Here is a 25,036-nt window from a genome sequence, read left to right as displayed (position 1 = left end):
GCAATCACGCTACCTCCATTCGAAGCAGTAATGAACAGGTTACAGAGGCTCCTTCTACAACTAGTGAGGAAGTTAGACGGGCCTTGTAAGACATGAGCCGGGGAAAAGCGGCAGGAGAAGATGGAATAACAGTCGATTTGATCAAAGATGGAGGAGACAGCATGCTTGAAAAGCGTGCTGCCGTTTATACGAAATGTTTCACGACTTGAAAGGTTCCAGAGAACTGTTAAGAATGCCAACATTATACTACGTCCAAGAATTGAAAAATTATAGGCCCATTAGCTTACTTTCATTATTGTATAAAATATTTACCAATATAATAACGCTTCAGTCAACTTCAGTAACGCTTCAGTCAACTAAGAGAACAGGCTGGCATCAGGAACGTATACTCTACAACGGATCATATCCATGTCATCAATCAGATAATCTAGAAATCTGCAGAGTACAATCAACTTCTCTACATGGATTGATAGATTATGAAAAATGCATTTGACTCCGCAGTGATAGCAGCAGTCATAAAGGTATCATGTAATCAAGGAGCACAAGAGGCATACGTGAATATTTTCGAAAATATCTACAAAGATTACACAACTACTTTGATTCTGGGCAAGAAAAGTAGAAATACACCTATAAAGAAAAGGCTCAGGCAAAGAAACACAACCTCTGCAACGCTATTCACTGCATACGTGGAAGAAGTATTCAATCAATTAAACTGGGAAGACTTAGGAGTCAGGATCAACGGCGAATACAGCGAAACCTTTGGTTTGCAGATGACATTTTCCTGTTTAGTAACATTGTGGACGAATTGCAACAAATGATTGAAGACCTGAACAGAGAAAATGTAAGAGTGGGCTTGAAGATTAATATGCAGAAGACAAAGATTATTTTCAGTGACCGTGCAAGGGAACAAGAGTTTAGGATCGCCAGCCAGCCTCTAGAGTCTGTGAAGGAGTACGTTTACCTAGCTCAATTACTCACAGGTGAGCCTGATAATCGGAAGGAAATTTGCAGGAGAATAAAAATGGGTTTGAGGGCATACGGCAGACATTGCCAGAACCTGACTGGAAGCTTACCGTTATCATTGGAAAGAAAGCTGTACAACCAATGCATTCTACCGGTGCTAACATATGGGGCAGAAACTTGGAGGCTGACAAAGAAACTCGAGAACAAGTTCAGGACCGTGAAAAGAGCGATAGAACGAAGAATGTTAAGCGTAAAGTTCAGGACAAAGGAAGAAAGCGGTGTGGATGAGAGAGGAAACGGGGATAGTCGGCATTCTAATTGACAATACGAGAAAATAAATGAAGCTGGGCAGGCCATGTAATGAGTAGGATAGATAACCAGTGGACCATTGGGGTTACAGAATGGGTGCCAAAAGAAGCGAATCGCCGTTGAAAAAGGATGAAAACTAGGTGGGGTTGCTGCTGCCAGGGCGAAGGGTGAGCATGCACAGGCGAGCTGAGATGGCTGGTTGCACGATGCGCACCAGTATTGGAGGTCACGTAATCTACTGAGTTTTCTAGACATAGTTGAAACGGTGAAGCGGCAGCAGGGAACGCTCGCTCTGGGACAAGCACGTTCGCTTCCCGCTTCCGGCGCTCCTCATCACGCCTGTGTTGCTCGCTGATGACCCCGAGTTCTCAGGGTCATCGACTGAGCTCACTTCTCGTGCGTCATTGGGTGCGTGTCCTCACGCTTGTTTAGTCAGTAATCGAATACTCGCTGCTATTTATACTGCCTATTGAATGTTGCTTCCAAAGTTTCAAGATTAAAAGCGTTTTGAAAATCAGCCAATGCAACGCGGCAAGACATGCTGCAAATTCCAAGTAATCGAGGTAGCTGCCTCTCAAGTTGTTACCTGGCATAAAGCGAGGTAGCGACCTTAACACGTCATCGAGGCCCAAGAAAATAAATTCCTTGCAGTAAAATGAACGTGCATGCTGTTTTATTTTCGCTTGATTGTCTGTCACATGCGGATTACAAAACCTCTCAAACATCAATGACCTTCCACTGCTTCAGCGAGCCCATGCGCAAGAATGCAAACATCCCCATCTCCAGTTTGATGAAGAGAGGGATTGCATAAATCGTGAGCCACACAAGTATTTCTGCCAGCATTTTTAATTATACAAGGCGTGTGCGAGCGAGGCAAGTGCAATATAATATGCTAGACAGCCACACTTGTTTGAGGGCCACTAGGTTGTTTGCCTCCATGGTATTTCGTCTACGCGCGTGCACACGTGCACATCCACCTGGGACAAAAGCCAGACATGCGGTGCAGTATTTTTATGCACCTAGTGTACGGGACAGTGTTTATCCCCTTTTTACATCTGAAGCCGCATGTCATATGACAGGTCACATGGTGTGCACCTTGCGGATTCCAATTATCGAGGGCAGGTTAAAAGAAGCACATTTTTTTTTTTCGTCTTCAAAAATTGCCTTCTCTGATAGCGCTTGTCGTTCACTCCAAAAGGCAGTCGTAACAGCTGCGTGTTATTATTGAGCCGCGGTGCGGCTGCGTGGCCTGGCCACACGCATGTATAAATTGCGCAGTTGATCGCATGTGCGGCGCACGGTAGTAGTTTCCCAGTTCATCGCGATGGCTCTCATGCTCGTTTCTGCACTGCTTCTGGTCTTCAGCGCCTCCGCTGTTCACGGAAGCGAGTCGCCGGTAAGTATGAGTGTACTATACTGTGTGCGTACATAAACTCTGCTGAAGGTCGCGGGATCATGTTTCGTTTACTGACGCTTTCTTCCTCGGCCGTCGTTTGCCTCACCATGCTGAAGTCGATGTTGCACAGGGGCAATTAATGTGATCGCGCGAGCCGTCAATTTTCTTGCAATTGCGCTTCAGATCTGCGTTTTGAGGTGGAACCTGGACGGCATGGGCCGTGATCGCACGTGTCCTACGAGGAAGCGTTAGCTTGGGGTCCATCCCGATTCCGCCCATTCGAATACATGCAAAACGCAGAAATGATTTTATGAGGTAACCTCTGCATTGACGAGAGGAAGTTAAATTCTAGTGACTGTATCATGCGGGATTTTGATGTATGCCCTCGATCTTTTTGCGCAAATTGCTGAACATATGACAGTGAAAAAAAAGATAGAACCAAGATGCTTCGTAACTCCGCACCAAAAACAGATATCGCAATTGTGTCAATTGCATCTGTTAGGGAATCGAAAGTGGACGAATTTGATGTATAAACTTTTACCTTACGTGCATTTATTACGTTGTTTGCAAGGATATTGCAAATGTCGGACTGCCATTTGTAATACACCACCTTTGTTCAGTTCAGATGTAGTATTAGGTGCAGTTTACAAAATTGTGATAGCGTTCTCATTGCTAAGCTGCAGAGCTGTAAGGTTGATAGTTTCGTTTTCTGAAGTTTGGCTATTCTCAACAATTTCTATAAAAAATGACGGCATAAATAAAAAGATCTCCTTCCTAGAAACAATAGCTAGATTTTAGCTTTTTTTTTCAATGTAACAGACATGATCAAATTAGGCGAAGTGGTTGCTGAGAAAAACGATTTTTCAATTTCCATGTATTTAATAGGACCTCCAGGGCCAAAACAGCAAGAACACTTTATTGCATGACGACTCTACTCCCAGTCGTAACGGTGGAGGGGGCTACAGCTCCCTCTTAAAGCTGCAACAATTTAGCGCATAGTGTCAAGCATATTGACACGTGTACTTATCTTTATCGGGTGACTACGTTTCGCCGCTTAGCAACTGCAATCGCACAGCGAGGGACGCGCCTGCATGTATCCGACGTTTCTGGAAAGTTATCGATGCTTCTACCCAGCTGTCTGTTGTCGCCGAACCTTGTGTTATCTGATTTCATCGCGTAACGCGAATGGTGTAGAACTTTGTGGAAGGCACGCGGGCCCGAACGATTAGTCTGGAACATTCGACGACTGCTGTATAAAAGCCAACGCGCTTGACCCGCTGATCCGATTTTCGACGATCGCCGACTGTGTTCGCCGCTATCGTTGTGCTTTAAGTGTAGCCTGTTTTGTGGGCACAGGTTCGCCCAATAAAAGCTAGTTTTGTCTTTCACAGTACTGCTAATGTGTTCTTCAACGTCACCACTGCGTGACAATATAGTGCCGTTATTGCTATGCTATGGGCAACCAGCGCTGAAGCTTCGCGTGCCGACAGCAGCGCCGTAACACACAGCCTAGCGAGCGGTAGACACAGTTTCCAGTAGCACACGCAGTGATTTCGTGTCAGCAAATTCACCGATTGTCTTGAGTCACACTTTTCACGGCTCCTCAAACGGCAGGGAACCGACGTGCTAGGACGTAGCAGCGCATGCGCTCTACGCAGCGCGCATGGCCATGGACAGAACTTGGCTGGCCGCATCGGGCTGGACAAACATTGATACAGGCGCACGTTTCTTATCGCTAAATATGTCGTGCCATCTTCGTAGCCTCCCTATCGGACGGTTTCAGCATATTTAAGTAACGCATGAAAAATGTCGTAGCGCCTCCTGGCCAGCGCTGGTTCCCCATAGACGAGTCCATAAAAGGCCATGATGGTTTACAAGTATGACAAGCAAAAAATCGCCGACGATTACATTACTCTCTAATGCGAAAGTTGAGCGCAGCTTTATGCGTGTATTATTTCGCTATATATTTGCTAGTGCGTACCAATTGGTCTAGGGCAGCAAGTTGCAGACGAAGCGAAGTGTGGGGCGGCTGCCTTGCTAATCTGGAGATCGCAAGAGCCAGCGCGTGGGCGAGGCATGGGCGCGATTCACAGAAGCCGCCGCCGACAGCCCCAGACAACGCGCTAAAACCCCCCAATTTTCCAAAAGTGGCGCCATTGTTAGATCTTTCCGCCACCCCTCTCACGCCGACGTTTCGTCCTCCACGCCTCCTGTCGCCCCAGCCTCCATCGCTTCCCCATTGGTCAATCTGTGTCTGGTGGATGCAGGCGCCGCGCTTTTGTATAATTTTTCTTGCCATCGCGCTCCGAACGGCCATTGTTGGCCCTGCGCGACGAAAGTACGCGCGAACGGACTGATTGAGTGCGTTAGCAGAACAAATCAAGCGTGTTAGGGACGAGAACTGAACTGTGATACCGTGCTGCTGCGCCTTCGGTTCCTGCAGCCGACACAGGGACTGCAAAAGGCTTCTTTATTTACCATCCGGCGAGCGCAACGCACAAACAAGAAAAGTGATGATACATAGGATCGGGCGGGCTGGCTTTGTGAAGTGCCACGTTTCCTCACAATCTCTGCTTTTGAGCGTAGCTCACACCTGCCGCTTCGAAAAAGTGTATGTGTTCATGCTGTGCGTGCTTTTAGCGCGCTTAAGTAGACTTTTTTTCGAATGTGCTCTCTTTGTTTCATGTAGTTTCGTCTTGCGGCGAAAGTGTGCGCATCTGCAGCTTGCCTGCGATGTAAAAGCGGCTTTATTCATGCTACGTTTTGAGCTCGCCACCAGAAGTTCGCACATTCTCGGCGCTTTTACAAGGCTCAAATGATTTACGGATGCAGTCATTTAGCTTCGAATGTACGCCCCCATGTATTGATTTCCGTTTCGGTGATTAACGTTTTTAAAGGGCCCTTGAAACGGTTCGGACAAATTTTGTAGACGCGTAGGGTACAGCTTAAGTAGAACATTCGCACCACAATTTAAGTGAAGCGTTACGTATTAATGGAGCTACAAGCGATAATAAGTTACCCTCCTCCCCAGCCGTGCTTTTCCTCCTCAACTCGTTCGCTGAGCGAGCGGGGCTAAGCTCCGCCTTCACTGGTCCTGCGTCATGATGCGACGTCACATCTTCCACTTCCGGGTGTTTTGGAGCCCGCCCCCGCCCCCGCCCGCGCGAACGTCTCCACTAGCTGCTTGGCTGTCGACCCCAAGCGAGAGCTATCGAAGCAGCGTGCGTTGCGAGCATTCTGTCGTAGCGCCGAACTTGTCTGGTATTCCGTTAACCACAGGCAAGCTGGTCATTTCGTCAAATGACTGGAGGCATAAACTCAAGCTGATGAAGGAACTTTGGCGTAGACGTACGTGAGCGGCCTGATCAGTCTGCATGGTCCAGATACTTGTTGGCGCAGCGCTTAAGCAGTCAAACAAAGCGCTAATATTGCTCTAACGAAGCGTAAAACATCTTAAACATTTATAAAAACAACCTGTTGATGCTTACACTCCTGCGAAAAATACGCACCAGCAGCAAAGAAGGAAACGCTTCGTTGCTGCTGCTGTGTATGGTTGAGCTCTATTCCACCAGGTGGCTGCACCGTGCAGACCATTCACATTTGCCCTTCTGCTCATCTCGGCTCATCCCGTTACGGCACAGTCAAGCGGCCAGACCCTGTCCCCTTGCGCTTAAGTTTGCCCTAATACGGGACTCGCGAAACGCTATTGCGTTAGTAATCTTCTGGTGTAAAGTGACGGCCACAAACGCGCAATGCTGGCGCTGATCGGATAGCGGCAGTCCGATGCGCAGCAGCCAGTTCGCTCGTACGCTGCCTTGCAGAGGGACACGATGTCGCAGCTTGACATATTGCCAGTCGCTTCGTTTGCAGCCCACAAGGCAACAAAGTCGAATCATAATGCTCGCGAAAAGACTGCGACCAACTCTGACCGCGGAGCTCTCGTCCAAATGGAGTACGTTGTAACACAAGCAGACGACACTTGCTGTGTGCCGGAAGCGCTTAAGTGTACTGAAAAATTGTTCTTGTGCATTCTCTTTATGCTACTTTCTTTTTATAAAAACAAATGAAATAACATTCCAACTATTGCGAAGATCATTTGTTTACCATAAAGTTAGAAAAATTATCGATCACGCGCCCTGGTCAGCCAATCGGATAGCTCGCCCCACTGACGTCATATGGATTATTTCGGTCATATGGGTAGGGGCGGCTTAAAATTCCGCCGAGCAGTGCGCTGCCATCTGCAGCGATGTGCATTTTTAAAACCTTATAATAAATTACACGCTTTACGCAGAGCACTTAGACGTGTCAATTATAGATCTGAAGGACCTACTCTAACGACTCAGTACGTTTGTAGAAAATCGTCAAAAGCGTTTCAGGGTCCCTTTAACGACCCGAAGCGACTAAAGCTATGAGGCAGGTCGTAGTGGATGGCTCCGGATAACATATTTAGGTCGCTTGGGGATGTTTAACGTGCGCTTTGATAGTAGTTGTACGTGGGCCGGTAAATTCCTCGTTGGCGTTTTGTAATTCTCGCGCGGGCGCGGTAGCGCTGCGCCAGAAGTTGGCGCCTCGGCGTGATTGTATTTCTTTATTAGATTTTATTTACTAGTTGTAACAACGTGTCATTATATCGTATTATTGGCGGCGCCTCCAGGGCACCAAAGCGGCCACGGGAACGCTTGTAATGTCACGTTCTCTCCAGAAGCCTGTGTTAGCCGTTACATGTGCCCTCCTGTAGCAGTACTTGTAAAAAAAAAAAAACAATCTATCGTCGCTATTACAAAAGCACCCCGCAACGAAAAAAGCGCCCCGCGACTGCTGCAACATACCACGCCCGTGCGAGAAGAATCACGGAATACCAACGAATAATCTCTCCACGGGCCTCTTGAATTTTGCCTATATCCCGGCTGCTGCTGGATGCGTCTTCAATAGAGAATTTTAGTGCGTCCGGTACTCCGGCAAGAGCGGGCGGTTTGCCGGATGTGAGAGGGCGTAAACGTGAGCAGCCAGATTGGTGGCGCCAGCTGGTGGTGCAAAGCTACACCACCTGAACACAGATGCAATTACTATGTTCTTCTTAGCTGGGGTGTAAGTTTTGGACAGTGGCGTAATTGTAAACACAATTGTAAGTGTAATTGTAAACACAATTACGCCGCTGCCGAAAGTTTGCACCAGCAGCGAACCAAATAAAGTAGGTTAATGCAATTTTAGCTTTGTGTTTGTCTGGTTGAGCTCTACAACACCAGTCGGCTGCACCGCCCCGGCCGGTCACGTTTACGTCCCGACCGTCTGGTAATCCGGCAAGCGGGGGCGGTTTGGGCGGAATAGCGCACACGCTGAAATATCTATTACTGGTGGCATGAGCAGCGGCTACTCGCATGTTGTGTGTGCAGGATTATAATGGGCGAGAAAGGCCGCAAAGGGCCGCAGGCCCGCTGATAAGGCTGAAAATTTTTATTGCTTAACGTAAAGATTTTTATGCGTCCGATTAAGTGAATGGGTATCGCATGCGTCATATGCACTGTATGTGAACCTACGAAACCACGTACACATAATTTCACACTGTCAAAACCTGAAACTCTGGTAGTTACGCGCGTGTTTGTGCACACCGCGTGCATGCGTCGTGTTTCAGCAACACGAACTCTCAACGTGTGTGGGCTTTACGCCTTATATAATGGTTCTTTTCTCTGTTTTTTCGGCTATTCCACAGCGACATTCTTAAGGCCAATAACCGACGGACGAAGCAAGATCTCGATTGAAAAAACTGCTCCGCAGGGCTCGAACGAACTTTTCCGCGGATTTCCTCAGTTAGCGTATTAGCCGTCGTCTGCTACGGCAGGGCAAGCATGGGCGGCGCCACCATCGAGGCCGCGCCGAGCGGAGGAGGAGGGAAGTGGTTAGCGCTACTTTCGGAGGCTGAAGGCCAATGCAATCAATGGATGGATGAATATTATGACCGTCCCCTTTGGAATGGGGCGGTGGGTTGCGCCACCAAGCTCTTGCTATTACACTGCGTAATGTCCTAGATAGGTTAAACAATAAAAAGGAAAAGAAAACGCTAAAAAAACACTATGAACTACCATACCCAAATTTTCTGATCCCCTATTTCGGACTGTGCTTTTGTACGTCATCGTTTTGTCATTTCCCTACTTTTATTCCACCAATGCTCAAATCGCCTCTTACTAATTGCTATTGCGGACGTGTTTACTTTTCCACTGCTTTGGCTGAACCCAAGGGCTTCAAGGAAGCCAGTGGTTCCTAAATCGACCGCTGGGCAGAAGTCTTCGCATACTAATAAAACATGCTCCGTCATTTCCCTAGCTTTATCGCAGCAAGCACATGCTTCTTCTTCCGTCTTATATCTCGCTTTATAGGTGCGTGTTCTAAGACATCCCGATATCGCTTCGAAAAGTAATGAGCTTCCCTTTGAGTTATCATAAGTTGTTTCTTTCCTGATTTCGTTTTTTCCTCTTATTTAGTTACTCAAACAACGCGCGCTACTCAGGCGCCATCTCGTACCCATCGCCGAAAAGCCCGTCGTGCGTGACACTACGCTCTTTTCACGCTTTCGCCATACCCCCTCCCCTTTCCGCTTCATTGTTCTGCTGCACCATTGTCTTCGCTTCCTACTCGCGCCTACTGCTTTTTTGATTCCTCGCTGCGCGCCGCGTTCGCTTCCATCTTTCGCTATGCTCGTTCGCTCGGTTACGATGGGAACGTCGACGCTCGCCGCGCAGGAACGGGCACCGACGAGCTGCGCTCTAAAAAATTACAGCAGAACTCATCTTACGATGGCTGTCGGCTGTAATGGGAATAGCAGTCGAGGAATGTAGCTACAGACCACATTCCTGAAGTCACGTTTATTTTACACGTGTAGTGCTGATTTTGAGACTTTCGTTGCTTCGGCTTTATGTTCCATACTCCGATATCAGAGAGTATTAGAATAGGGGCCCCAAACCAAAGAGCTTTGCGGGTCTTAGCGTTGGGGCACGCAGGAGTGAAGAGTTTTAGAATAGGGCTTTGCGTTTGCGGCTAGCGTCTTGCGCTTGCAGCGTCACTACGGCGTCAAAGAAACGCTATAATAAATAAATAAATAAAGCATACCATTTTATGATAAGCTGAGTAATTTTCAGATTGGAGTTTCCGCGATAAATTACAATTGAGAGGTTATTCTATTAGCAGCAAGCAATTTGTTGCACTTAGTTTTTAGCAACCAATTTTACGCGCCTTCACCAGCCAAGCTAAGCCGTGTCAGGCCCACGAGCCATAAATATACAATCGAATTCGGAATCAGCGTCGTTTAATGGATCAATCTTCATAACACACGCTATAGTTACGAGAAAGCGATAACCATAGTCACTTCTTCTAACTTGCGAACTTCACGCGTTAACACGAATCTAAACTAGTTTGGTGGTAGGTTAGAGCCGTCGCTTCGATGGGTGCTGCCATGTTTGTTGACACAAAGCTTTTGGGGCTCTCGCTAAATCTGCGAAATAGCGTGCCCGATGCAAAACCCAAATGCAGTTTGCGTCTTGCGCCATGCGCATGCGCAGCGGCTTTGACGCTATTTTCTTTTGGCCCCAAACCTTCGGGGCCCCTATTCTAAAACTCTATATCGTCCCAGTTTGCTATGGCACTCGCTTGCCAAGGTCACCCATGAACATGAAGGCATAACGACGACTCTATGACGCTGACGCAGTGACGATGAATTGACGAAGAAGGAATAATATCGACGGAACGACTAAAGCGTAAAGGATGATAACATGACGACTATGAGATGTAGGAGGAGGAGGAAAAGCTTTGTTTTCCTGAGATGTTAGAGTTCTTTAAATTACTGGGTGCTTTCTTCTGCCAGGCGCTGTGAGGTGGCCGTAAGCCCTCGACTTTCGGCGATATCCAAAACACAGTTAACCATCCGCAGCTGGACTGCGGGATCCGAGCTGGACACCGCTACCTCCCAGTCTGAAGTGTTATTAAGTTGGAGTTTCGCCATAGGCTTTAGTCCGGGGCAGTCGTTCATTATATGTGTCAGGTCCGCCTTATGGGCGTCGCAGTTTTTGCACTTAGATGAGAAGCAGCCAGGATGCATCGGCGAATACTTGTAAGGGCTGGCAAACGAGCCAGTCTACTGTGTGCAGGTATAACCTGTTGCAGTTTATCAAGTGATTTATGTGGTGGGGGTATTTTTGTCTACCTTCGCGGTAGTGCATAATAATTTCGTGGAACGTCCCCATGAGATCCCTCGCTGAACCCAGACCGAGGCTTCCCCTCCCGGCTGACGAGATCTCGGGCATAATTGTTTGGCCTGATTTCATGTGCGAGGAATGTGCCGGGACCCAGATCATTTGAATCCGACGATCAGGTGGTGGATATCGGTTTGTGAATTTTGCCACGCGTAAAGTTTATAACTGCAGTTTTAGATTCACTAAAAATAATTTTCGCGGTGGTGCCATTTATAGCCAGAGCTATAGCTGCTTCTGCTTCCTCTGCATGCTTGCAACAAACTATTGCTGCTGAGTGGGCCTGGCTTTGACTTCCACGTCAACGTGGACTAACTGAAAGCCGTGTAGCGGCGGCCGTTGGAACCGCAGGCGGGCCTCGTGCCGGAGAAGCCTGCTTGTACGGCAGGCATGACTGAATTGTGTGCGTGCGATTTGCTGCTTGTGCGCGCCCCTGATAATTACTTCTGCGGTCTCAGTGTGCGCAAGGAAATCGCACTATACAATAGTGGACATGAGTCCGACGACAGGGACGACATTGTCTCCTTACGGGCTAAGTGTTTGCCGCAGATGAGCATCAACAAGCTAGGCTGCGAAGTGGAGCTCATCGGCAATATGCTGCTTTCATATAAAGCCCCCGCCGCTAATGGCTTCATTTGTTGGCCCGTGAACCAACGTTCTTTATGCACACACTTGCTTCGTTTACATGCCCTGTATTTTTATAGCAGGCTGAGGGAGCGCCATCGCGCCTTCGAATGCGTGGCTCGTACAGGCGCGGCTACGTAAGAAGCCAGCGACGGTAACACTTGCAAACCAGCGCGATGAGCTTGAGAAATATAGCACATATAGGATTCCGGCAATAATTAAAGATTGATCGTTTTTATGCTTGCGTCTCACCACTGTCTGCACAGCATGGATTTCACATGTTCTATGGTTAAAAAGGCAGAGCGTTTCGATGATTTCACGGGAGCACGCGAATGAGATATCAGAAGACGCCATACTTGAAAATTTGCCCCCCTGGTCAGTCAAGAGAATATTGCTTTTATATTTTATGTTATTTTTTAGTGCCACCACGATTTTTACTACTATCACCCTCGCACCTAAATATATAATTAAACCACATGTTGTATCGCTTCTTGTAGTGCCCCGAGTCTGAACAGCCATTGCAGCACTTTTTAATTAGTTAAAAGAATACGTTGACACAACATTAACAATTTGAAAGCAAATACAAAGCACGGCATTAAATAATTCTTGTAAACCCCGTGCTACATTGCAATCATTTTCAAAGCAGTGACAACTACAGTGAAGCAACATCAACATATATCGACCCATTTCATGCAAAGAAAAAGTGAACAAGCACTCGCTAGCACCACTAGCAAAAAAAAAGAAAAAAGGTAACGTGAAGGTTTCAGAATTGACCACAGCGCGTGACACAGCTGGCCTAAAGTGAATTTCCACTACTTGCAGACATCAGGGCTTCGAAGGTCAGGTATTTCCAATTAGCGAGAATTGATATTAAGAGTCACTCAAAACGAGGTTGAATGCTCTGTCAAAAGCCCTTAATGCCCACAGACGTCAATTTGTACAGTCAACTGCAGATAGCTGAGGTGAGCGTACACCAAACGTTCTAGGCTGCAGGTGGCATTTCAGGTCCATCGATAGGTAGAGCAACAGCCGATTCCGTTCAAGGCATGCGAGATTGCGTGACGCTTTTTTGTGACGCCGTCACCTGCTTTTTAAGAGAGAGCCCTTTGTTCAAAGCGTCCAAACACAATAAGCGCTTCACAGCTTTGCCATGTTCGCCATTCGTCATGTTCATTGCGAGTGCCCGCAGTACAGCGTGCAGGGATAACAGCTTTCCGTCGTGCTGAAACAGTTGGACGACCAGCTTCTGTCGGAAGAAATAATTTTGCATCGACGCGACTTAACATCGCCTCAGAAGGCCGTGCAAGCGCTACTGCGTTTCTTGATATCGACCTGCCTGTGTGAACGCCTGTGATTGGAACGCCTTTTCTGTCACCTGTTTTCTTTTTCTTCTTTTTTTTTACGTTTTTCTTCTCTCGCTCTTTGTCGTCATTACAAACCCCATATCCCCCACTCCATTGCAAGGTAGCAAACCGGAAACTCGCCTCTGGTTAACCTCCTTGACTTCCCCCCCTCTCTCTCTCCGCAGCTTCACTCCGCATTCTCTAGCTTAGCTTTTCACATCTTTCTTTCTTTTTTTCAAAGGGGGCATTACATCTCATCAGTAACAGCAACATAATGTTTATAGTATCCGCTGGACTATAGACGAGGCGAACAAGTTAACCATAACCGCCTACTTGCTTAGTGGCTATGGTGTGGAGCTGCTAAGAACGAGGTCTCGGGATCGTGTCCCGGCCACGGCGTTCGCATTTCGATGGGGCGCAATTAGATTTAGGTGCACGGTAAAGAACCCCAAGTGGCCAAAATATCCGGAGCCCCCGACTACGGCGTGCCTCATTGTAATATCGCGGTTTTGGCACTAAAAACCCCATAATCTAATGTAAGTTTAAACGTAGACGCGTTCACTAAAGGCGCAGCGACATCAAGCAAAAAATAAAAACATAGTAATCGCTCTAAAACTGCAGTAAAGAAAGCGCAATTGCTTATATTCTCTGTCGAACCGCCACGATCCAACGCCGCCGTCGCTCTTGCTAGTGAAGCAGCACCGGAAACTAAGAGTGTGCCTGAGGAGGTTTTGTACGTTTTAATGCACCCAATTACACGACAGTTGTTTTAAGACATCGGAAGGCTGACAGAAGCGTTAAATCACGATCAAGAACGCAAACATGACAGCACGCGCATAGGCGCTGACGGGTACAGTGCTCGCCCGAGCCCGCCTACGCTTCGCAGCCTTGGCGACAGGGGGCGTTGTCGGCGTTTTCCGCAGGCCGTATATCCTGTGGGCCCGAGCAGTGTTTATGTAGAGCTTTAGCTATTCCTGTCCTTCTGTCCTTGTGGTGTTCAGGATGTGTATTTTTTGGTATTGGATCTATCCTTACGTTTATGTGGTATATTAGCGGGAGTTTGCACATTGAAGTATGTGTGGATCCATATCGGGTCCTCCAATCCTCCAGCATGTGTCTTCATATTTCAGTTTTGGATAGTATCTCCAGCCATGCCAGTTTGTGTGCCTCGGCGAGCTACTCTAGGGTATTGTGGATTCTCAATTCTCGGAGCTTCTCATTAGCCGAATATCTAGGGAGGTGAAGGTCTGATTTGATTGTGTAATTAGGCAATCGATTTCCTGCTTTTCAGCCGGATAGGGGTGCAGGTAAGGAAGGAAATATACTATCTGGCCCAGGATGAAGCCTTGGAAAAGTTGCCAGAGATTCGCATCTTTCATGCCATTATGTTTGTTTGCTGCTCGCCTAAATAGCCTGTTTGTTTGGCTAACGAATCCTATGATTTTGCTGAGTGTGACTACCTTCTTTCCGTTGTTTTGTACGTGCATCCCCAGGATTTTAAGGGTCTGGACTTGTGATTATGTGCCATCTACCGTCGTATGATGTCCGGGTGAGGTGTTTTGAGCTTGTGGTTAAGCCCTTATAATCACAAGTTCAGACTTTTGGGGGCAGCATGATATACCTATTTAATTAACATGATATACCACTCTGCTCGTGCTTGTAGTGTTTCCTCTATCTCACTGTCGCTTCCGGTATTAGCCCAGAATGTGATATCGCCAGCGTCTTAAACCAGCAGTTGTGCTAAGCGCGGTTTAAGCGAGATGTTAAATAGGAAAGGGGATAGTACTGATCCCAGTGGGGTTGCCTTGCTGGCAAGTTTCAATGTGGAAGATGCGACGGAGCCTAGTTGGAGTTCGGCAGCCCCGTCGGAGAGGAAGGCTTTGGTATAGTTGCAATTTTGTGTCCGACATTAAGTTTTTCCAATGCAAGCATGATTGCTTCATGCGTAATGTTGTCAAAGGCTTTTGTTAGATCTAGGGCTAGGTCAGCTGTAGTTCTTTCTCTGTGATGTAAAACCTCTTCTGAGATCCTCAGTATGATGCCTTGTGTTTATAGATTTGCTGTAAAGCCAGTCATGGCGTGCGGGAGCTAATTCCTGTCATCCATGTGGCTCTGCAGCCTGCTTAGAATTACGTGCTCTAGCACTTTGCCTAAGCAGAAAGTGAGAGATACAGACTTGACTTGCAGAACCGCGATGTTCTGCAAGTCAAGCTTCTTTGCCGGTTTCGGGATGAAAACTATCTTTGCACGCCACCAACATGAGGGGAGTACCCCTCTTTCCCAACATTCGTTAAAGTATTTAGTACTTGCTTCAATCGAGGCGTCATCTAAGTTTCGTGGTGATTTGTTCGTAATCCCGTGCGCGCCTGGAGCTGAGGAGGTCCGGAGTCTGAAGCACAGCCCACATTTCAGACTCTTCGATGTCCTCGTCCGGTTTGTGGTTCGGGGCTTCCTAGTAGCTCGGCAAAGAGACTTTGTTTGATGTGTCTGCGTATCGGTGTCTGAGTTCCTCGACGAGTTCTTTATCCGTGAGCGCTTAATTATGCACTAGACTAATAATCTTTTTACTCTGCGCTATCTTGCTGTTCTCTAGATCTAGCAGGTGTCTGAGGAAGTGCCGAGTATCTTTGAGTCCAAATTTGCCACTCATTAGGTCGCCGCAGACTTGGCTTCATTGTTGCCTGGAAAGCTGTTGTGCATAATCTTCTATCTCTTTGGACAGCTTCGCAATTTTAATGCGCAGTGGCCGATTGAGTATCTGCGTTTGCCACCTTCTCTGCAGACTGTCGTATGCTTCCTACATATGTAGCCGCCGATTGTCCATAGATGTGGTGCCTCTGAGGACGGAATTGATTTCATTACTGTTTTAACATCATCGTTGAAGTCTTTGATTCACTCCTCTAGTTTGCTTATCTAATTTCGTGCGTTTTCATCTCTGCGTTGTCTGCATTTGCCCCAGTCCGTAATTTGGACCAGTTTCTGCCTGTACCTCTGAGGTTTTTGGCTCTTATAGTAGTTGCCACTATGTAGTGGTCACTACTTAGGTTATTCATGGTGTTCTGTCATTTCACTTCCACTATATACTTTGTAAGCGTCAGGTCCGGAGATGTGTTAACTTGTATGCTCCTGCCACATCTAGTAGGGGTGACTGGGTCTGTGTGTAGCGTAAGGCGCGCATCTTGGATGTAATTCCAGAGGTGCGTGCCTCTCTTTTTATTGACTCTGTTTACCCAAGCCATGTGTTGTGCATTAAAGTCGTCCACTAGGACTAGTGCATTATGCTTCGAAATTTTTGCTTCGATAATGGTAGGGTGTCCTCCCTTTGGGTTGCTGTATACATTAAGTATGAATGTGGCGGGTATGCCTACCCTCTATAGAAATAGTTCTACTAGAAGATAGTCCAAATCAGACATTTCTAGGTCATGTTCTATGGCCGTTAGATTTCTCTGTTAGATTCGCGACCAGCACCTTTTGAATGTATCGCCGTACGTTACGAAGCGGTGACGCTACGTAGGCAAACGGGTGTGCTGATGACGTTGCAATCACTATTAGCCGTTATCGCCCTTTAGCGCCTTATTCAACTGCGTGGAACCGTTCTAAACCGTGACGAAACGTACTCGGGCGGCGGCACCGCCGCGTGGACCATACCTTGAAAGCGATCTGCGATGCCGACAAAGAGTGTCCACTGCTGATATAGCTTCGCCCCTTTTCGTAATCTATGAGAGCTATATAAAGAGGCTGATTGTGCTCCGCGGATTTCTCGATTACCTGATTGATGATATGGATGTGGTACATATGTAGAGTATCCCTTACTGAAACCTGCCTGTTCCCTTAAGTGACTAACGTCCAGCGTTGCTCTTAATCTATTGGAGATGATCTTTGTTAGATTATGAGGTTTTACGTGCCAAAACCACTATCTGATTATGAGGCACGCCGTAGTGGAGGACTCCGGAAATTTTGACCACATGGGGTTCTTTAACGTGCACCTAAATCAAAGTACACGGGTGTTTTCGCACTTCGCCCCCATCGAAATGCGGCCGCCGCAGCCGGCATTCGATCCCGCGACCTCGTGCTCAGCAGCCAAACACGATAGCCACTGAGCAACCACGGCAGAGTGAAGATTATCTTTCTGAATATTTTTATAATATTACAATAACCTAATGGGAATTCTTTCTCAATTTTTTAACTTCTCCCTTTTTGTGTATTAGTATGATGTTGGCATTCTTCCAGTTCTCTGGGACCCTTGAAGTCGACAGGCAGTTCTATAAAGGGCCGCTAGTTTTTCAAGCATTATGTCTCGACAATCTTTGATTAAATCGATTGGTAGTCCATCTTCTCCTGCCACTTTTCCACGTTTCAGGTCTTTCAAGACCCTTCTAACTTCATAGCTAGTTATAGAAGGAACCTCTCTAACCTGTTCATTGCTACTTTGAATGGAGGTATCGTTTCTGCTTCGGGTATTGTACAGGTCAGTATAGAATTCTTCCGCTGCTTTACTATATCTTTGAGATTGCTGATGATATTACTCTGTCTATCTTTCAGTGCCTACATCTTGTTTTGTGTGATGCTTAGTTTCATTCTCACTGTTTTCAGGCTGCGTCCATTTATATACTGTTTGCTCTCTCTTTCTCACGTTATAATTTAGAGTAGCTCTTATTTTCTCCTTGTTGATTAGTTTGTACAGTTCCGCAAATTCTATTTGATCTCTTGAGTTCGACATTTTCATTCTTTGTTGTTTTTTTATTACATCCTTTGTAATTGGGAGAGCTTACCTACTGGTTGCCTTGGGGCTTTACCTCCCTCTTCAAGTACTGCTTCTGAAGCCAGCCTAGTTAAGGTTTCATTCATTGCGTCTATGTCACCTTCATCTCTCTGTTCTAAGGCGGCAAATTCGTTTTAAAGTGCCAATTCGGCATTGGTCTGCTTTTACCCTTACTGCGTCTAGGTTGGCCTATTTCTTCTTGACTAATTTTATCCTTTCTTCAAATTGAGGTTAATCGTAGCCCTCACTAACCTATGATCACTGCACCTTTACCCTACTTAAAACTTCTACATCCTGCACTATCGTGGAATCAGCAGAAAGTATGAAACCAATTTCATTTCTTGTTTGCTCATTACGGCTTTTCCAGGTCCACTTTTTGTTCCAACGCTTCCTGAAAAAAGCGTTCATTATTCGCAGCTTATTCACTTCTACGAATTCTACCAACATCTCTCCTAGAGTGTTCCTATAATCCACGCCGTAGTTTTTAATTGATTGTTCACCAGCCTGCTTTATCCCCACTTTTGCATTGAAGTCGCCCATGACTACAGTATACTGAGTTTGCACTTTTGGCATCGCTAATTCAACACTTTCATAAAACTGTTCTACTACTTCAACATCGTGACTGGAGGTTGGAGCGTAGGTGTGCACTACCTTTATTCTATACCTCCTATTTAGCTTTGTTACGACTACAGCTACCCTCTAATTATTGCTGTAGAATTCGTCGATGTTGCCCGCTATGTCATTATGGATTAGGAATCCTACGCCGAACTGCTTATTATCTGGTTGTCCTCTGTAGCAGAGGACGTGGCCATTTGTCAGCACTGTATAAGCTTCACCAGTTCTTCTAACCTCACTAAGGGCAATGATATCCCAAACAATGCTTGATAGTTCCTCAAAGAGTCCTGCTAGGCTATAGCTTCACCCGAGAGGGTTCGGGTGTTAAACGTTGCAAGGGTCAGTTTCCATTCGCGGCCTGGCCGGGTCCAGAGATTCCTAGCACCCTCTGCTGCGTTGCAGGTCTGACCGCCGCTTTGGACAAGTGCTCCGCAACTGCTGGGGACTGAGGGCCATTGGGTAATTGAGTAAGTCATTTGGGAGTGAGTGGCCGAATATTGCACTAGGGAGGCCAATTCCTGTTCTGGTGAGGGAGTGTCGTGTTGAAGCTTAGTGGGTCTTCCTAATTTGTTAGTACATGCATTAGTATAGGATATAATCATGCCAGAGCAAATATTCGCAAGAAGATGGGGCATGTGTTTGTTTTTCCTTGAATGCACAAAACGACGCTTTGTTGAGAATGTATCTGGAACGTCAATGCATTTCTCCACAATGTTCGAGAATTACGAGTAATATCTCTGAACTGGCGTCATCCTGAGAATTCCTTTCAAGCGGATCCGCCTTGTCAACTACATGGCTAGAATTTGTATTTTGCAATATGGGCCATAAGATAATTAGTTACGAACTTAATTAGGGGATTTTTGTTAATTAGTAGCTTAAAATTAAATTATGGGGTCTAACGTGCCAAAACCACTTTCTGATTATGAGGCACGCCGTAGTGGAGGACTCCGGAAATTTCGACTAACTGGGGTTCTTTAACGTGCACCTAAATCTAAGTACACGGGTGTTTTCGCATTTCGCCCCCATCGAAATGCGGCCGCCGCAGCCGGCATTCGATCCCGCGACTTCGTGCTCAGCAGCCTAACACCATAGCCACTGAGCAACCACGGCGGGTGTAAGCAGTAGCCTATACATTTCATTTTTTGTGCAAGTAATGTCCGCCTCTTCGAGTAGACAAGCTAATGAAGAATAATTGTGCTGTCTGCCACAGTCAACATTCAGAAATTTTTGAAAGTGTTCGCTGAAACACCCGGTACAAGCACACAAGGGCGAGTGGCGCCCTGGTACTAATATTTACTGTTCTAGGGGTGCCAGATTAAAATGTAAGACGCTTGCACTGATGTCGCCACGGTTGTCAAACCTGGCGATCACTAGACGCTGAAAAGCTCTGTTGACTGGGGCTCTAATAAGGCTACAGTACATGTCGTACGGTGTGCCTGACGTTACGTGGTATCCGCTTCTGCTACATTCCCGTCATATTGCCGAGAGGCCGCAATGTATAAACTGCGCTGCACCACTTCGTTCCCACTTGAAGTCTCGCAGATGAAACGGGTTTGGTTCATAATGCACGTCGTATTTTTCCTCTTTGTATTTTTCTCGTTCGTCCCACATTTGACCTGTCATGATGAAACAACTCTATTTGTCGTGCGTCGATACCGACGCTACACTTCTAATATATTCACTCACCGCTTGAGGCAAGTAGCCGGCGAAATCGAAAATTCCAGCGCCGTGATGCTTTTTGCAAGGCCTCCGTGATCGGGCGGCGTGTGCTCTCACGTCTTGAAGGCCATTTCATTAGATGCACATGACTGCCCAGCGCGCGGTAGTCAACTGCCTAATATCTGTAAGGATGCACTTCACCTCGCACCTCGCACAACATTGCGACGTTGGGGAGAAGCCGGTTACCTATTTGTTGCCAACATTTCTAATACCATAATAAATGTATAAACCTTATTAGTCAGCGTGCTACCGCCTTCGCTAATGAGCAGTGCTGATCAGAGGACTTTATCGCTAAACTTCGCAGATATTTTTGTGGCACACGAGACGTGCACGTTGGGCGGAATGAATGCTATCACATTTAAAAAAGGAATTTCATTCCTGTACATATTCGTACATATCCGTACCTCCTGTAAATATTTATTTCAGGATGAAACGGCAAGTTTGCTACAAGCAGTGGCAACAATGCAAGACACCGTCGCCTACTTCAGCTCGGTCGATGATCCGAGTGAAAGGTGCATGACAGCTGAGCGTCCAGTGTTCATCCCCGAGGAAGACCGAGCCGTGTTCGTTTTTCATTACCAGGGCCAAGATGACCAGTCCAAGTGCGTTGGTCCACTTTTTTCCTTTGTTATGACGATATTGAGAACGTCCATGGTCAGTATTCCTGACGGAGTGGACTGTATAAACCTTATTAGTCCACTAGGGGTTTTAGTCATTAGTCCACTAGTCCACTAGACGTGCGTCCGCTTCGAGACACACCAGTCTCGAAGCGGACGCACGTCACCGCAGCGAGCTTCACTTTCCCAGTTCGCGCTGTTATATGGGGAAAGAGGTGTCATTTGGAATTAGTGGCGGTGTAGATGGGTAAATCAGGCAGCACAATATACATTTGCTATTTCACGCGATATTAGAAAAGTAACATAATCATCCCTAACGAAGACAAGACGGCATTGCTACCAATATGCCAGAGCTAGCTATACATGTCTTGCGCGTTTGGGAGCTAAGTGGCGAAGTGTCACCCGTTTTTACTGCAGATGACACAAAGCTATGCACGACATTATAACTCGCTCATCCCCCAAGAAAGAAAGAAAAGAAAAAGAAAGTGGTTTTCGAGTTAACGCTGACCTTGCATTGTATACTAGATTATTCATTCTTGAACTGCTATGGTGGCTACAAATTTCGATGTGATTTATATTAAACCTGGTTCAAGCGTTATCTAGTATATAGCTACGGTGCCAAGACAGCCTTCATCAGGCCAAATACGCTTTCACAGTTGTGCTTGCGTGTGAGGAAGAGAATTGGAGCCCCCTTTTAGCATAGCGAAAGCGGCTATCTAATAAAGCACAGGAAGCATTGCGCTTCGTGCAAGATCTCTGTGGTGTGTGCCTTTGACCTGCAGCAAGCCGTTCGTTGGCCAGAGCGGCAGGTGCATCAAAAATACAGACTCGGGAAACACAAATTGTCCTTGTCTAACTTGGCAGGCCACTGCCGCAGTTGCAGCTGCAGACCGGCGCTCACGGTCGGACACTGGACGCTAATGTGTTCCCTCTTACCCTTCTCTCTTCTTGCGCCGAATCACCCCCTCCCCCCCTCCCCCCCCCGAAAAAAAAACAACCTAGGTTCAAAGTTTGTTTTCAAACCTAGGCTATCTCCGTACATGAGTATCGTTAACACTTTATTTAGTTAAGCTTTACTTAACGTGTACGCTAAAACGTTGTTTGGTGGGCTTGTGACTCTTCAATTCTATCTCCGTTTTTTTTCTCGCCAACCAGCGGGTATACACGTGCCTACTGCGTCAATATTACTGCATCCGATTCTGGAAACTTCCCCTTCGGCCCTTGCGAAGGTAAGCCTATGCAACAATACACGCGCATTATTTTTTAAATCGCTTATTATTTCGTAATCTCATTTCCGTATTTCCCCATAGTAAAATATGCAGTTTCGAGCAAGTTTGGAGACCAATGGTGCAACGATCCTTTTTTTTTTTTCGCAGCCTGGGCATGCCAGATAATATCAAGTGGTATACTGCCAAAGTGGGCGTATGAAACCAATGCAATGCATCGAAAATTTTCCACGTTTCACCACAATGCTAGATTTTATTTATTTATTTATTTTTTTTGATGCTAACTTTTGTTCACGAGTGCGTATTCCATTGCCTCTTTTTTAGTCCCAGCGATTCTGTTTTCCCCAATTTTCTTCCCCATGATACAACAGCCACGAGTAGCTAGTTAAGCTTCAGTCACTTCCATCGAGTATTTTTTTCTCCAAATTAGCTCGATAACATCATGAAGCCGTGTCTGTTCTCAGCAAAAATTATCGTCGCACATGTTGCGACATGTTTCAGTATGTGACACAAATTTACGGGGTTACTTCGAGCACTGCCCAGCAGCATTGGGAATACCGTTGTGTACTTGCAAGTTCATGACGACTTTCGTTACGACGAAGGTACCTCTTATCTGAGGGTGAAGCGTGGAAGATTTATACGCAGTGTTCCTGATCCGTCTTGAAATAAAAACCACCGGGAGGACTTCCAGTCTGCATCTCGAAAAACGTGATATGGGCTGCAGGTATAGCCTATCTGGGTCCATGCCAGGCGCCAGGCGTTGCTCGTGAGCCACATCCGATCCACGAGCTGCCACTTGTTGACTTTTTATGTCCAACACTTTTTACGTAGAATAGATTGGTGACAGCGCGAGTCTAGCGCCTGTTTTTAATTTGAAGGCGCTGTGGGCCTTAATGAGACCTCTGCACCATAGTGGATTTCATGGCGTGGTTTCATTCAACTCCTGTACACTGAAAAGTTCGTCTCCCTTGCAGAGAGCGAGACGCCTGGCACAGCTCAGATGCTTTTCTTTGACGGCCACAGCTGCTTTGGCGGTCGATTTCCGCTTTCCGGCACTGAACGTAAGTAATAATAATTATTGGGTTTTACATGACAAAACCACTTTATGATTATGAGGCACGCCGCAGTGGAGGTCTCCGGAAATTTCGACCACCTGGGGTTCTTTAACGTGCACCTAAATCTAAGCACACGGGTGTTTTCGTGTTCCGCCCCCATCGGTGAACGTAAGCAGAGCACATTTGCTCATCTGTAGCGCGAAACCGCTTCGAACTATTGTATTTCTTGGAATGTAGCTTCTCAGCTGCCATAACAATCGCCATAAATATTCATTCCATAGGATGCATCCATGCGCTGCATAGTGAACGACCAGGACATCCAAGAACTATTGCCTCGAGGCCCTCGTGTCAGATATCGACATTACACAAATATTGAGATATGGCGGTTTCCTGCGCGTTAACATATCGCTCTAGTTGTAGCAGCCTCAGAACTGACACATATATTTATTTTGCGACTTTTTGTGTTTCTTTCGCGCAGATGTGAGCAAGCGTTCCACTCCAGTTATCACTCTGTCTGTTCACGCTCTTCATCATTCATATCGGTGTCATCTAGTGGTTATGGTGTTGGGCTGCTAAAGCACGAAGTCGCAGGGTCAAATCCCGGCCACGGCGGCCGCATTCCGATGGGGGCGAAATGTAAAAATATCCGTGTACTCAGATTCAGGTTCACGTTAAATAGCCCCAGGTGGTCCAAATTTCCGGAGTCCCCCACTACGGCGTGCCTCATAATGAGGTCGCGGTTTTGGCTCCTGAAACCCCAGAATGAAATTTTTTATCGGTGTCGTCGCACATTTTTCTCCTTCCTGGCAGTAACAAAGTAAGGCGGCCAGTGAGCAGAAATACATTAAGAGGCATTACCTGAATCTTAAACATGTGTCAAAGTGATTACTATTTGGTCGAGCGAGGGATGTATCTCGAGCCAAACTTTCGACAAGAGCTGAGGCTCTCGTCGAAACGTTGGCTCGAGATACATGTTCCTTGTTCAACCCCTGTTGATGACGTTGTTGCATGCATTGTATAGCGGACTTTCTCGTCTGTTTAACCTGTCCCGTCGTCTGTGCTGTTTCGCCATGGCTTACCATGACACTAGCACATGGCAGTGCAAAACTGAATTATTTAACCAGACGACAAGCAGGACCACATGGAGAGGGAATCTCTTGAAAAGGCAGATCACTGCGAAACAGCGAGCAGTTGCAATGGTTAGATTAGTATGATCGACGCAGTGGTCAGTTATTGCGTCCGAAATTGTGGTTAATAGAAAGCGTCTTATGTCCAAAAGCGGTGCCATTTTGCCGGCACGCTTTGTTATGGTTGCGAGAATGATCGTTACGCGCACCACGCTGCCTTTACTCCTGATATCTTTGTCGCTATTTTCGTGAAAGTAATCATGCAGCACGCCTCAAACGCACGTACACACGTACATTAAAACTGCGTACATACACCCTGAACGTACGTACGTACGTACGTACGTTTAATTCATTTTAAACAGCACCAAAGACACACGGACAAGAAAGAGCACAGGACCAGCCCTCTGCGGTGACTTTCAGTGAATCATTCACTCATATTCCAAACGCAATATTTTTCATGGAGAATCGTTTATGTCTGCACCATCTAAAAAATGGGCTTTTCAAGCTGTCCGAAATTTCACTTCAGTTAGCCTTTAACGGAATTCGATATAGTTTCAGCCCCTCCCACAATTCCTTATTTCTCTTTCTTCTGCAGAATGCATCATGTGGGTAAATGTAGACTCCAAGGATTCCGTGTCCGACGAATGCCTGCAATACTATGACCAACAGTGCGGGTCAGAGAAGTACAAGCTGTACGACAGCGAACAATGTACCTAACAATGTTCGAGAGCTCGTGTTCAGTATGCATTCCGTAATGTCGCACAAATATCTGCGGTTAAGCCTGTTTCTGTATACTTGCAAATAAAAGGATTTAGGATTCATACCCGCTGCTTGTTCATCCTTGTCATTATAGCAACACAGAATTAAATAGAATCACGAAATTATTCAAAAATGTTTCTTGGTGTTTTAGAACTGTAATAATAATTAGTAAGACTCATATATAATGAGACACCCAACCACCTCCTAGAGAGGTCGTTATGGGAATAAAGGTAAGTTAAGGAAGCTACACTTCCATATTTTTTCCATTGTGTTAGATTTAT

At 46.4% G+C, this 25,036-nt stretch overlaps 1 protein-coding gene across 1 annotated transcript; it reads left to right on the top strand.

Moving 5' to 3' along the window:
* The first annotated feature begins 2,511 nt into the window (after nucleotides 1–2,511).
* On the top strand, nucleotides 2,512–24,819 carry LOC139052774 (uncharacterized). Its single transcript, XM_070529852.1, has 5 exons — nucleotides 2,512–2,668; nucleotides 20,398–20,573; nucleotides 21,744–21,817; nucleotides 22,789–22,875; nucleotides 24,592–24,819. The coding sequence occupies exons 1-5, from the start codon at nucleotides 2,597–2,599 to the stop codon at nucleotides 24,711–24,713; spliced, it is 531 nt and encodes a 176-aa protein (XP_070385953.1). The 5' UTR covers nucleotides 2,512–2,596; the 3' UTR covers nucleotides 24,714–24,819.
* Nucleotides 24,820–25,036: the final 217 nt, after the last annotated feature.

The sequence above is a fragment of the Dermacentor albipictus genome, unplaced genomic scaffold, assembly GCF_038994185.2.
Source record: "Dermacentor albipictus isolate Rhodes 1998 colony unplaced genomic scaffold, USDA_Dalb.pri_finalv2 scaffold_33, whole genome shotgun sequence".
Lineage (NCBI taxonomy): Eukaryota > Metazoa > Arthropoda > Arachnida > Ixodida > Ixodidae > Dermacentor > Dermacentor albipictus.
Note: the sequence above shows the minus strand (reverse complement) of the source record. Positions and strands in the feature narration are given on the sequence as shown.

What these genes read in the sequence shown, in the direction of transcription:
- LOC139052774 (XM_070529852.1), top strand. Translation starts at nt 2,597, where the DNA reads ATGGCTCTCATGCTCGTTTCTGCACTGCTTCTGGTCTTCAGCGCCTCC. An exon ending in CCCCTTCGGCCCTTGCGAAG is followed by an intron (nt 21,818 to 22,788) that starts GTAAGCCTATGC and finishes TCTCCCTTGCAG; the next exon opens with AGAGCGAGACGCCTGGCACA. An exon ending in TCCGCTTTCCGGCACTGAAC is followed by an intron (nt 22,876 to 24,591) that starts GTAAGTAATAAT and finishes TTTCTTCTGCAG; the next exon opens with AATGCATCATGTGGGTAAAT.